The sequence below is a fragment of the Elgaria multicarinata genome, chromosome 2 (assembly GCF_023053635.1).
Source record: "Elgaria multicarinata webbii isolate HBS135686 ecotype San Diego chromosome 2, rElgMul1.1.pri, whole genome shotgun sequence".
Taxonomy (NCBI): domain Eukaryota; kingdom Metazoa; phylum Chordata; class Lepidosauria; order Squamata; family Anguidae; genus Elgaria; species Elgaria multicarinata.
Window position 1 is genome coordinate 158,291,852 of NC_086172.1, and position 14,919 is coordinate 158,306,770.

General features: G+C 41.8%; 1 protein-coding gene across 1 annotated transcript in view; it reads left to right on the forward strand.

The window, feature by feature from the left end:
• The window catches only part of UNC79 (unc-79 homolog, NALCN channel complex subunit), a 155,606-nt gene that overhangs the window by 100,454 nt on the left and 40,233 nt on the right, over positions 1–14,919 (forward strand). The window contains exons 35-38 of the mRNA XM_063118002.1: positions 5,848–5,931; positions 8,589–8,691; positions 10,047–10,187; positions 12,985–13,014. Coding sequence (XP_062974072.1) covers positions 5,848–5,931; positions 8,589–8,691; positions 10,047–10,187; positions 12,985–13,014 — 358 coding nt within the window. The remainder of the gene's footprint in view (positions 1–5,847; positions 5,932–8,588; positions 8,692–10,046; positions 10,188–12,984; positions 13,015–14,919) is intronic.

Consider the following 14,919-nt stretch of genomic DNA (forward strand, 5'->3'; position numbering starts at 1 on the left):
TTGCTTTATTGCGCCCCGACAGCAGCAGGGCTTTCAGGACTATGGGAGGTTTAAGTAAAGCATGATCACACCATGAGACCCCCAGACATGGCTGGACTCCAACTCTCATAAGCCCCAGCTAGCATTAGTGGCAGGGATGATGGTATTTGTAATCCAAAGATCTGGAAGGCTTTACAGGTTCCTCACCCTATGTTATGGTTCAGAGATAGACTCAAGGTAATCATGGCCTGTTCTTTGGATGAGGTAGAGGTATGCCTGGTACCAACTTTGCTAACATTTCGGCACCAGGCTAAGACCCATTGTTTACCCAGGCAGTTGTTGCTGCAGTGAATAGGACTGGATCTGTTGTTGCTTGTTTTTTGCCTGCTTTATTTTTTGTATATTATTGTTGGTCTTTTAATACTGTCGTTACCCACCTTTGGATATTTATGAAGGGTGGGATATACAGTTGTGCGAAAAAGAAAGTACACCCTCTTGGAATTGTATGATTTTACATCTCAGGACATAATAACAATCATCTGTTCCTTAGCAGGTCTAAAAATTAGGTAAATACAACCTCAGATGAACAACAACACATGACATATTACACCGTGTCATGATTTATTTAACAGAAATAAAGCCAAAATGGAGAAGCCATGTGTGAAAAAGTAAGTACACCTTATGATTCCATAGCTTGTAGAACCACCTTTAGCAGCAATAACTTGAAGCAATTGTTTTCTGTATGACTTTATCAGTCTCTCACATTGTTGTGGAGGAATTTTGGCCCACTCTTCTTTACAAGTTGCTTCAGGTCATTGAGGTTTGAGGGCATTTGTTTATGCACAGCTCTCTTAAGGTCCCGCCACAGCATTTCAATCGGGTTGAGGTCTGGACTTTGACTGGGCCATTGCAACACTTGATTCTTTTTCAGCCATTCTGTTGTAGATTTGCTGGTGTGCTTGGGATCATTGTCCTGTTGCATGACCCAATTTCATCCAAACTTTAGCTGTTGGACAGATGGCCTCACATTTGACTCTAGAATACTTTGGTATACAGAGGAATTCATGGTCGACTCAATGACTGCAAGGTTCCCAGGTCCTGTGGCTGCAAAACAAGCCCAAATTATCATCCCTCCACCACCGTGCTTGACAGTTGGTATGAGGTGTTTGTGCTGAAATGCTGTGTTTGGTTTTCGCCAAATGTGGCGCTGTGCATTATGGCCAAACATCTCCACTTTGGTCTCGTCTGTCCAAAGGACATTGTTCCAGAAGTCTTGTGGTTTGTTCAGATGCAACTTAGCAAACCTAAGCCGTGCTGCCACGTTCTTTTTAGAGAAAAGAAGCTTTCTCCTGGCAACCCTTCCAAACAAACCATGCTTGTTCAGTCTTTTTCTAATTGTACTGTCATGAACTTTAACATTTAACATGCTCACTGAGGCCTATAGAGTCTGAGATGTAACTCTTGGGTTTTTTGTAATTTCTCTGAGCATTGCACAGTCTGCCCTTGGGGTGATTTTGCTGGGACGTCCTCTCCTGGGAAGATTGGCAACAGTCTTGAATGTTTTCCACTTTTGAATCATCTTTCTCACTGTAGAATGATGGACTTTAAATTGTTTGGAAATGGCCTTATAACCCTTCCCAGATTGATGGGCAGCAGCAATTGCTTCTCTAAGATCATTGCTGAGGTCTTTCCTCCTTGGCATTGTGTTAACACACACCTGGATGCTCCAGACCAGCAAACTGAAAAAACTTCGGCTTTTATAGAGGTGGCCATACTTGCTGATGATCAATTAATCACGGGCATTTGATTAGCAGCACCTGTCTGCTACTTAGCATCTTAATTCCTAAGGAAGCAGTAAGGGTGTACTTACTTTTTCACACATGGCTTCTCCATTTTGGCTTTATTTCTGTTAAATAAATCATGACACGGTATAATATGTCATGCGTTGTTGTTCATCTGAGGTTGTATTTACCTAATTTTTAGACCTGCTAAGGAACAGATGATTGTTATTATGTCCTGATATGTAAAATCGTACAATTCCAAGAGGGTGTACTTTCTTTTTCACACGACTGTAAATAGAATAAGAATGGTTTGGAGAAAAGGACTTGTGAGCTTGGTTCTAGTACTGACTACCAATTTCTGCGCTAAGCACATGGTCAGAGACATCCTCTTCCTTAATTCTTAGTGTATGTCCATTTTGAAGCTGGCTCAGGTTGTTGGACTTCAGGGTCCTAGTAAAAAGCAAAGTCAATCCTGCAAGCCTGACATTAGTTCATAGAATCAGAATAGTAGAGTTGGAAGGGACTTATAAGGCCATCGAGTCCAACCCCCTGTTCACTGTTGCACTAGTTCATACAAATTGTGCAGTTTTTATGAATACATTCTTTGTCCTTTTTTCAGTGTCCTCACTCAAAATGAAATGATGACATGCTGGTTGTTGTCGTTTTTAAAGTGAAGTATGTCTCTGCTAATCATGCTAAGCATTTATTGAATATTTGGTTTGCTGTCTGATTCCCCTACACCAAAACTCATCTAAAAGTCCTGGAATTTTGTAAAAATTTCCAGTACACTGATGATTCTACAGAATGATAGATTCTGGCACATTACAAACAGCAGATGTTTCACTGCCGTTATCTGCCAAAGCTCTGCATTCTGGGACTTCAGCAATGAAGCAAGTGGTACCAGGAGAATTTCAACAAAGGAAAGCCAGAGAAATGTTTCAGTTGTCCGATAGTTAATACATAAGGGTCAGAAATGGGTGTTTAACTTAGTGTCAGTTTAGTTCTACGCTCCTTCTTGGACATGCATGATTTTAAAGTTTTGTGCAGATAATCTGGACAGCTGGATCTCCCTCCAATGATCTCTTGTTTGTTATTACACAGTCAAAGCTCACTTGATAGACACTGTTGTATTTTTGTGAACTGCCCAGAGAGCTCTGGCTATTGGGCGGTATAGAAATGTAATAAATAAATAAATAAATAATAATAAAAATGTAAATAGTGATTTCATTGATATAGGCCATGGCCATACCAGAGCCAGCCCAAGATAATTTGCTGCCTGAGGTGAAGGACAAGATGCCCCCCTCCACTCCCATTCTGCCTGCAGAAGCTGAATAGACTAGCATTTAAATCTTACTTCAATTTTGGTGATGGGATAGCATCCCCCACTTCACTTAAGGGCAGAAGGCTAGCTGGGGATGCAGGCCATCAGTATGAAACACACAGCTCTGTCCTCCAACAGGGCTGCAGCTTCTGTCCCTGCTGTACCACCCATCATCTGCTGCCTGAGGCTATCGCCTCACTCTGCCTCATGGTAGGGCCGGTCCTGCTTGAGACTGCTTCACTGCATCGTTACCTCCACTGAGGGTGGCCATTTATCTTACTTTACAGAAGACAATCCTCTATTTGAAAGAACATGTCAGAGGATAGTCCCCTATTTGAAGATGTTCTCCTTTTGAAGAGCTTTCCAGTCCAAGTCTGGTTTAAATTTAAAAATCCATAAGAAGGGCGAGCAAAGGCCTTGAAATTGCCCCTCAGCAGTTAGCACCTGGACTGCAGACTGAGCAGGCACACAGCCTGTATTGTTCTAACAAAATTATAGTCACACACACACACACGCACACACACACATGCACACAATGTATACATGTAAATTGACATATGCATTTATTTATTTATTACAAACCTGCGCTGTCTTTTTCTTTTTTGGTGATGCATTTCCTCCTTTTTGTGAAATGTAAGTGATCGCCCTACTGCCACCCCTGCAAAGTTATTCAGCATTTCTAGCATTTTGGGGGCAGATTACATCCATACTGTTAGTTATCCTCCCTTCCTGGTTCAGCGGTTGCAGCTGGGTCTGCTTCCTCATTGTCTGCGGCTGGGACTTTTTCTTTTCCCCCCCCATAAACCCACCCACCTGAGTAGACCCTGGGCAAGTCGGTGTTCTGACTCCCGCCTGGTCCACTGCTGCCTTTGCCCTGGGGAGTCCCTTCAGGCAGCAAAATGTCTTGGGGTGGCACTGAGTGATCTGTACAAAGCATAGAAATAATTAAAATGGAAGAACAGGGAATGGATAATGCATATATGGTAATTCAGGAACCCACAATCTGGGAAAAAACAGGGGAGAATTTCCAAAAGGCGTTCTAATGAAAATAGCTTGTTTTCTTAAATCTAGATATTGCGAGAAAGGTAGACGTATAATAACTTGCAATGCTTTGTCCAATAATCTTTTGGTGCCGTTCAATAAAATGACTTAAAATCTTTTTTCTTCAGGTGGTTTAGTGGTTTCAATTGTTGAACTATATGTTTTATTGCTAGAGACAGTTTGGGTTGGTGGATTTTATTTTTATTTATTTATTTCATTTATATCCCGGCCTTTTTTTCGTTCAATGAACCCAAGGCGGCGTACATAATCCTCCTCCTCTTCATTTTATCCTCTCAACAGCAACCCTGTGAGGTAGGTTGGGCTGAGAGTCTGTGACTGGCCCAAAGTCACCCAGTGAGCTTCCATGACCGAGTGGGGACTAGAACCCAGGATCTCCTGACTCCCAGCCCAACACTTTAGCCACTACACCATGGCGCACTGACCTTGGATGTGGGCAATGGGGTACATATGTCTACTCAGGGATGTCTACTCTCATAGGGATGAGGCAAGAATAAATTTGATTAGGGAGTAAAACACCTTGTACCTCAAAAAAGGTGATATGGAAACGAGTAGTACCGTATTTCTTTGATTGTAAGACACCATCGATTGTAAGACGCACACTAATTTCAGTACCACCAACAGAAAAAAAAAACCCTAAGAAACACCCGTGATTCTAAGATGCACCCCATTTTTAGAGATGTTTATATGGGGGAAAAAGTGCGTCTTAGAATCAAAGAAATAGGGTAATACATTCTCTTGAGTTTAAGTTCTTTCACCAGGTTTCTTTATGGAAAACAAGTTCTCTTTTTTACTACATCCTCATGAAGCCTTCATCTTGTCATTCTGGTTGTCCTTCTTTGCTGTCTTCATCGACATGTTTTTCCAGCTGACTCCAATTCGTAAACAAAATCTTCCATTTTGTCGAGATGGCTTATGGGCCCCAGGCCTTCCTTTTCTCACCCTTCATTTCAAACTGTTCGCTCTTTTTTCTGCAACGCAAATTTCACTGTGTATATATCGTGCACCATTGTGGTGAACATCTTCGCTCTTCCTTTGTTGTGTGCTTGACATTGTCGTCTACTGCAGCTCTTTACATACTACACTTCTACTGCGGCGCTTTACACACTACATTACTAAATAGTTCCCTGCACTCCCAATAAATCCTCTGTCCAGTTCAGCGCTATTAGGCTTTGGTAGGGATGACATGGTATCCAAACCTAAAGATCTCAGGAACTTTAGTTCCAAGATAATCAGTAGGTCTTTCTGTTTGATATATCAAAACTTCCTTCTCCATCTTTTGAAGATACGTTTAAGGACTTGCTAGTTAGGAAGTGGACTTAGCATCTGAGGAGGGACCATAGCTCAGTAGTAGAGCACATGCATTGCATGTAGAAAGTCCCAGGTTCAAGCCTTGACATTTCCAGTTAAAAGGAGCCGGTAGCAAGAGATGAGAAAGACTTCTACCTGAGATCTTGCAGAACCACTGCAAGTCAAATCAGGCAATGCTGTGTTAGATGGACAGATAGTCTGACCTGGTTGGTATAAGACATCTTTCTGTGTTTCTATAGACTTGTCCTTTCTCTAGCTGCCTTGCATTAGCTGTTTGTTTCTAGCTGTTGTGTACGTGTGTGGTGTTTTTGTTGTTGGAATGAACCTGTGGTGCTGGTGACAGACTCTCAATGGATGCTAGTGGGGGAGGGACTGAAGTTTTCTGTTTATCCACAGAACAGATACAGCATGGGAAGAGGCCGTGCAATGTCTCAGTTTGCCTAAACCCTGACCTGGAGGGACCACCACTAAGAATAAGAGGTTAGTTCAGTGTCCATTCAACCTTGGTTTTGTGTCTGAACTTAACAGCCAAGGTGCTTAGTTAGTACTGAGTAAAGTGATGGTGGTTTTGGTACTCTTGATCTGACCTCATTGACCTATTTTGCACAGGGCCATGGATGATAAGGGCTTACTGACAGTATTTCTCCAAGCCAGATTTGAATTGGGGAATTTGGAGGTGATCATCTCACTGTTCAATCACAATGTTCTTCCTTCGCAGTGATCAGCTTTTTCTCCTTTTCAATCTTCTTTCAGTGAGCGTTTCCCTACAGAATAGTAGCAAACTGCTTCTTCTTCATGGTCTCTGTAACTTACACATATGAGTTATGCCCCTAAAAAAGCCAGTCATTTGGAACATTCTAGAGCTAAACAGAGTTGTAGGCAGGAGTCCCACCCACCTTCTCTGTGCACACTCCAGGAGTGCCTCCTGCCTGCCTCTCAGTTGCTTTTCATCTGCCGCATTGACTAGCAGTGTTTTGAATGTCCACTCACCTCACGGCAAAATTCTCTACGGGGTCACTCGACTAGAGCCATAGCATCCTCTGCTGCTTTCCCCAGAGGTGTTTCGCTTCTGCGTTGTGCAGCAACCTGGGATCAGCCCTCTATCGTCATCAAACATTATCCCCTGAATATTAAGCTCGCACTGATGTGGCTTTTGGCAGAGCAGTCCTTGCTTCAGTTCTGGTGTGACATCTTCCTCCTCCGGTAAGTCTCTTGCTTTTCAGTCACCTATATGGGTGAGTCAGAGAGACCATTAAGAAGGACTGGATGCTTACCTGTAACTCTGGTTCTTCAGGTGATAATCGGTAAACTCACACATCGCAGCCTCTTCCCGACTGTGGTGCCTCACCTTCTTTATTCCTCCACTGCAGCAGACTTGTAACTGAGACGCAGGCGGGAGCCATGCCTGGAGCATGTGCAAAGGAGGTGGGCTGGACTCCCACCTAAAACTCCGTTTAGGTCTAGAATGTTCCAAGTTACAGTTTCTTCCTAGGTGCATAATCCCTATATGTGAGTTCACAGCTGACCACATGAAGTACCATAGTTACAGGTAAGCAACCTATCCTTTTTGAATCACTTTTATTCCGAGGTGTATAGCTGTTCTACCCCCTGTATTGGGTTTTGATCTGTCTTTATTTCATTTTGCAGCAGCATAGGCAAAACATATGTTCTTATTGCAATGTATTAGTTGGGGTAGTTGCTTTCCCCCAGTTATACCAGCTCCATGTATCTACTGACTTCAGCCTGCAGCCTCCACCTGTCCTCTTCTTAAGGAAGCTATAAAATGATGTCACAAAGGAACAGTTTGGCCAGCTATATAAATTAGTGGCTTTCAGTTTGGATTGTTATCATTATTAAAAAGTTCTGAAGAGCAAGAGTTCATCTTGAAGCTCAAAAGGACCATTGAGGTATCTATTTCTTGGCCGTTATGGAGAAGTTCTCTATGGAGAAGAAATATTTGCACCCCAACTTAGCTCAATGACTGCTTGACATTCTTCTCTTGTCTATTTTGACATCATAACATCAATTTACTATTTCATAGTACATGATATGGCATTCAACCAATTATGATGGAGAAGAGTGACGTCAAACATGCTTATGTAATGGCAACTATAGAAATCATACCAGTGTAGCCACCATTGTATACCAAGCTTCTTTAGACATGCTAGTTCTTTCTCCCTTCAAACCCTGTTAAATTTCCAACACTTTGCCATTTCTCTGTTCATTCCAGATAGCCTTAAGTCTATGATCCACTCTTTTTAACCACTACATATCAAAGAGAGTTGGCTTTCCCTGTAGGTTTACATGGCTTTCCCATGTTTTTGCCTTGAGCATAGAAAAGACATTGTGCTAGTACAATAATGTCCCTCTTGTAATTGCAGCCTTTCTGTGGCCCTAAATGCTTAGCATATAGATGATGCATTTACTCTGATCGACCTATTTTATCTTTGCCTGGCAATACTATAACTCCATTCACGTCTTCTATCTAATCAAAAGCTTTTGCCAAGTCTTGATGAACAAAATCTTTCACTCTCTGCCCTTCTTTAAAGGTGAGAAGTATTTCATCCAATGTCACGTGGAAAATCTTATGGAAAGCATCTCTGGATGCCCAGTTCCATACTGTAGTGCATCTTTCCACTACGTACAGAACAAACTGAAACAGACTACTTAAGGAAACTAGGACATCCTCTTGATTTCTTCTTTTGGTGTCTTGATTTTCATAGAGAATATTACAGAAGAACAAAAGCCCAGTTATTATCAAAGGGGGTTAGTTCAAAAAGCTGTCATCTGCATTTCAAATGCAGCTCTTCATTGGGGACAATCCTTCAATATTCTCTGGAGAAGCAACCTCTAGAAAATCTTGGAGTGATTTTTAAGAAACATGCCGTCACTTTAAATACAATTGCATCAGCAAAAACTATTAGCATTATCCACAGGAGCTATTGTTCAAAAGACAATCTGCTTACACATACAGAAGAGTTATTTTTGTTGAAAAGCAAAGATCCCATCCATTATTCAAGGGCTTCTTTCTTTCTTTCTTTCTTTCTTTCTTTCTTTCTTTCTTTCTTTTTCTTTCTTTCTTTCTTTCTTTTTTCTTCTTTCCTTCCTTCTCTCCCCCTCCCCCTCCCTCTCTTTAGGTGCCACAAAGTCCAGCCTGCTATCCGCGCCTAGTATTGTTAGCATGTTTGTACCAGCACCAGAAGATTTTATTGATGACCAGCCTACTATGATGACTGACAAGTAAGCACATTTATATTCCTTTTGAGTGATTTGCCTTTTAAGACTTGCACGCAAGGGCTGATTCAGAAATGATGACACCAATAACAGCAGCAGAACAGCACTTTGTACTGAAGTTGAAACCAGAATCTTCAGGAGACTTCTTGAAAGTTTTAAAGTAAGGAAAATTGGATTAACAATGGATATGAGAACACAATTAGGGAAATATTTTTCTGTGTGATGAAGGAACAGAACACAAATTAAAGCTTTAATTGCATCTGAGCCCTTGGATTCAAATTAACTTCTAAATTTCAAATTAAATTTTAAGTCCATGAATTGCAAAATCACCAAAAGAAATCCAAGGTAGAGGATTCTTATATTAAATATTAGACTAGATAGTAACTGGGCATTTTCAGAGCCCCTTCAGGGCAAGAGACCTGCCCTCCCTACAGTGGGAGCACGCTGTTTCTGAGTTTCATGATTTTAATCCATCTGCCCTGCTTTGTAATTTATTTTTAGATTATACTGTATTATTTTATCTTTGTAAGATATTAATAAGCTGCTTTGATTATTTATAATAGAAAGCAGGGTAGAAATTCTAAAACACACACAAATAAATAGATAGATAGGTTATGGGCACACCTTGATTCAGACAGAGATGTGACTAGAATCTTCTGGTATCTCATCTCATGCTCAAACCATTCAACAGCACCTCCAAAACATTACTAAAATACTTTGCAGTGAAGGTTGGGCTGTTGCATAATCTTGTGATAGAAATGGAATGATGTGCATCAGGGTAAATGACAGATATCCTGCGAGGATAATTTATTTCAGCCAGTTGGTCTGGTTGTTTTCTAAAAGCTTTGGCAGCAGGTAGTAAAGTGGGCTAAATGAGATTGACTTTCATGACCTTGCTGGCATCTTCTCCTGCTGTTGTGGAGAGGGAAGAGGCAAATTGCCTGTACAATCCCATTAAGTTCAAATATCACAATCTGTTGGAGACATTAGTGAGTGGTTGATCAAATTAACCAAGCTTCCCCGTTGGGCCAAGATGCACTGGTTCCCCAGTGTTGTTTGTCTCTTCTATACGGCCTGCCATATTCTGCCTCATCTCTTCTGCATCTGACATGTCCCTTGAGATCAGACATTACAGAACCTTGGCAAAGCTTTCAAAGTAGACTCTTGGCACGGCAGGAACCGCCTGCCCTTTCGCGGCCAAAGCAACTTGTTGGACTCGAGAGCAAACTTCTTAATGAGGGGTAATAATGAGCTGGCTTCCTTTCGTGGGAGCCATCATTCCATCACTCATGACTGTAATCCCTGCAGGAATGGAATGTAGCCTTTCATGCCCAGATCTCTTTTTCATAATTTTCTTACAGGTGCCATGATTGTGGAGCCATCCTGGAAGAGTATGATGAAGAAACATTAGGTCTGGCCATAGTGGTTCTCTCTACATTCATCCACCTCAGCCCAGATCTGGCTGCTCCTTTGTTGCTGGATATCATGCAGTCTGTAGGAAGGTACAGATTTTCCTTCCTTTCTTCCTTCCTTTGAAACATAGGAAGCTGCCTTATACTGAGTCAGACCATTGGCCCATCCAACCCAGTATTGTTGACACTGACTGGCAGCAGCTCTCCAAGCTTTCAGGCAGTTCACTTTTCTAGGCTAACCTGGAGAAACTGGGGTTTGAACTTGGGACCATCTGTATGCAAAGCACATGCTCTGCCACAGAGTTATGTCCCCACTTTGTTCCTTCTGTGGAGAAATGTTTTCACAATGGTCTAGTACTCACATCACAGCAACCCAGGGCTTTCCCCCATGGCCCAATAATTCACACTGGGGCTCCACAACCTACAGATGCTCCAATCCTGGGTTGTTTACCATGATGTCCAAACTGGGAATTCTGGGTCATTGGCAGAGAGACCACACAGAGTTCGAACCTATGTTTTAGCTATGGGTTCTAACTTTGGCTTGTCTTTCCCCCAACAATCCAGAATTCGTGGTTTGGATGTCATGCAAAACAATGGCGAGCCCCTAAGTGGTTTAGCGCCTGCTGTTTGTAATGGGAACGATCGGGTAGTGGGAGCGAGCATGCTTGCTGGCTCCTGCTTATTCACAACAAACCAGGGTTGTTGTAATGTGTGAATCCATCCAGCAAAGAGTGCGTTCACTCATTGCATTTACTACTGCAGCTGTCATTTGCTAAACCTGAATGTGTGGGAAAGCTAGAAAAACTGGTTAAATATTGCTGGTGGGAAATTTTGTATGGGAACTACTTTGAATTTCAAGTTGAAACTATTGTCGTCAGCCCCCAACACAGAAAGAAGAACTATCTGGTCAAAATTATATGTTGCAGAAGACAATAGGAGCCCACATCCTCCCCTCTCTCTTGCCATAATGAGTACTTACTTACCCGTGAAGTATCATTAATATGTTCTGCATGTCCCTCCCTTACACTGCTAGCCAATTGTGGAAATGGCATGTCGTCTTATGAGAATGTGTTATTGCTGGGGTGTCCAACATGGTGTCCACCAGTCTCCCTGTTCCTCCTGATTTTTATTTTATTAAGATTTTTTTTTTAAAAAAAATTCTTAATGGGGACAGTCATGGTGCAAAGCAAAGTGCTGCCCCTTAAGATCATCTTTATTAGGGTCCAATAGAGTGGCTCTGTGTTTTGGAGCTCAGTTTCCACCTCTGCCCTTGTACTTCAGTTCTTGAACAAGTTGCTTTTTTTTTTGGTCTCTTCAATTTGCATGGGAAATGGATGTTTTGTAACAGGCCACACTTGTTATGGCAGCCATTTTGTGAATGGCCAGTCCCCCCCATGGCAGCCATTATGTGAGAGTGTCCATGTCACTCTCAAAATTCCAAATGCGCCCACAAAACTGAAAAGGTTGGGGACCTCTTATGGTATGGCAAGGGAGGGGAGAACATGACAGAGCAAGACCATTTTCGACAGCTGCTCTATATCTGCTATAATATGTAATTTGGCCCTCTGTGGCAAGATGCATTTATGTAGTAGAGGCTGGTAGCTCCAACGTCAATGGGGTGGTGAATCAGCTCTGGGTTGCAGTCAGAGCTCTGACTAGAGTTCTGACTGAAACATGGACATGTGCACTGTCACTGATATGCTGTTTACACAAAGATCTGTGGTAGTTTAGCTGAGGCAAGGCAGACGTAACTGTCAGCCATGAATAGTTTCGTTCACTTAGTGGAGATTCAAGTCTTAAGTTGCTCATTCTGAGACTTTATTCCCACACTGGAATTTTGGAGGAAGGACTTCTTCTTCTGATCTACAGAGATGCCTTGGTACCCATAGATTCAGCACAATTGGGGCCAGTGGGAACCCATAAACCATAAAGCTCTGGCATATCAGCCTTCAGATGTATTGATTCCTGTACTAAAGTTGTTCCCCGCCTCGATCCAAAGGGAGAGGCGGGTAAGAAATAAATAAAATTATTATTATTATTATTATTATTATTATTATTATTATTATTATTCAGGGCATGGGTAGTATGGGCCATCTTTTCCTTATACACTAGAAATACTGCAGCCGGAATGCAAAAAACAAAACAAAAAACAGATTGTAGTAATAAGGCAGATAGTGTTTTGGTTGGTGAAGACTAACATGATTTCTCTAATAGCACAACATGTAAGCTTTTTGTGAATTTAAAGGAATTAGAAGACCATTAGATGCCATGGTCACGGCATCATAAGTGTGCATAGGCTTGTAGCCTTAATGGGCAGGTCATTTTATCTGAGGCCATGGCTAGACCAGGCCTATATCCCGGGATTGTCCCGGGATCATCCCTGTGCATCCAAATGACACAAAGGGGATACCGGGAGCAGGCAGAGACGACCCCTCCGTTTGCCTGGGATAATCCTTAGGTCTAGCTAAGTCCTGAGATGCAGGTAAGAAATTGGTACCTTTTAGAACATAGGAAGCTGCCTTATATTGTGTCAGATCTTTGGTCTATCTAGCTCACTATTGCCTATACTCACTGGCAGTGGCTCTTCAAGTTTTCAGACAGAATTCTTTCCCCATTCCTACCTGGAGATGCTGCGGATTGAACCTGGGACCTTTTTCATTCAAAGCATGTGCTCTGCTGCTGAGCTATGCCCCTTCCCCATTGTCATGGTTCAGGAAAGTGAATAGATTTCTGCTTTTCTCAACCAGAAGATATATAGCCTTCATGACTGTAAAGTCCTTTTATTTGGGATTTGATTTGATTGCCCCAGTTATTTCAACTGTTTTATTGTATTAAAAATAAAGACTATCCTTTGACTGTCTTTTTTGTCCCTCTTTCTCCACACCAGATTGGCTTCAAGCACCAATCAAGCAGAAAGGTACGGTACAATCAAGACAAGTTTTTTTTTTCCTTTAGATCTGCAGACCAAACAAGGGGATAAATACCCCTTGTTTGCTGGAGGTAATTTTGAATTTGGAAACAAAATACAGAAAACATCCTTGGACTCTAGGAAATCTTGGATCGCAACATAAAGTCAATTCTCACATCAGGCAGTTTTCTATGGCTTTGCTGTGCATATTTACTGGAATCTAGGAAGGAATGGTGAATGTTCCCAAGGAGGAGGCTTTGGTACCCTTACATTTAATTAAGGACCTGTTCTCACGTTTACTTTGGGGAGCAGGAGCCATATCGTGGATTTCTTCCTAGCAATCTGGGATTTCTGACATTACCTGAGTGGTCCACAATGGAGCCATCCTGCAGCAGCTCCCACATCACAAAGTCAATATGAGGTGAAGCCCTAAAAATGAGGGCAAATTCACATGTACATCTCTCAATTGTCATTGCTTCATTGTTCATTACGATCAATTGTTCACAGGGCCTTTTCAGTGGTGGCATCCCCATTGTGGAATGCCCTCCCCAGATAGGCTCACCTGGCACCTACATTGTGGGCTTTTTGGCACCAAGTGAAGACCCTTTTATTTCCCCAGCCTTTTCAGTCCTTCAGTTTTAAAAATTGCATTGCTGCATTTTTAGATTTTTGTATTATTGCTAGCTTTTACCTTGGTTTTTTTTTAACTTTGGTTTTATTCTGTTTTATACTGAAGTTTTATTGTTTAGTATGTTATTGTATTTTATAATTTTGTGTTTTGTTTTGTGAACTGCCCTATAGAGCTTTGGCTATTGCAACAAACAAATAAATAATCAACATTTGATGGCACCCAGCTGAATAGCTGAAACAGCTCTTCCAACATACATGATACAAATACAATACTGTATTGCATTCAAAACAGTACGAAAAATAAAATCCACGGTGGTGTTTACGACTTGTCCACATTTTATTTATTTTTTAACATTTATATACTGCAGAATATAATAGAATCTCTCTGCATTTCACAGATGTGGTGCCATTTGATGCTGCAGACATTAGCTCCATTCAGGCATAGTACCTCTGTGTTTCATCAACACAGGAGGTCGGGAGTGAAGATGGGTACACTAACTGCACTTTCCCAGCTAAAATATACTGGTGTTTGCCTTGTTTTGCTTCTGTCCTCATCCACCACTGGAATGTTGCCCTGAGATCTTCTCCAAAATGGAACCCAGCTCTTAGGCTGAAAGAGGTTCAACACACCCTGGCCTTGCGGGGGTGGTGGTACATGTGAGTTCATCATTTATCAACTGTGACACCACAATAATTAATGAATAGGTCCCTGTGTGTCACTTGTGCAATCCCTCCAATTCTAGACAATCCCTCCATATAACAATGACCCCAGTGGCAGGAGAAAGAACAGCATTTTTTTTTAGCAGCAGTGTGTTTTTGCAAACTGAGAAAATGTGATGCCCTTGAAAGAGAAGCTCTTCTTTGGGGGAAGCCACTTGGATCCCATGCGACAATTCAATGTATGTTCTGCAATAAACTGATTGTGCAGAAAAGCCCGTTTGAAAAAAACCCACCCCAATCTGGTCTAATATAGGGCTGAGCAAACTTCAGTCTTATGGGATCTACTTTGGTGGTTTTTTTTTTTACTAGAAACCAGAGATCCTGCAACCAGAGCTATGTGAGAAAGACAGGCACTTAGAATTAAAGAATTTGAGCCCAGGAATTTGTTTTGAATACCAGAACTGAATGGACCCTGCAGTCCTTCCTCCAGTTCTGATTATTAGCCCAAACGTCCTTCATTTCAGCAGTGTAATTTGGTGGGAAGGTGTCATTTCGTTGCTGCTGCTCTTAAACAATTGGGAGTCAGGAATCCTAGCCATCTAATTTAGATCACCCAGATCCCAA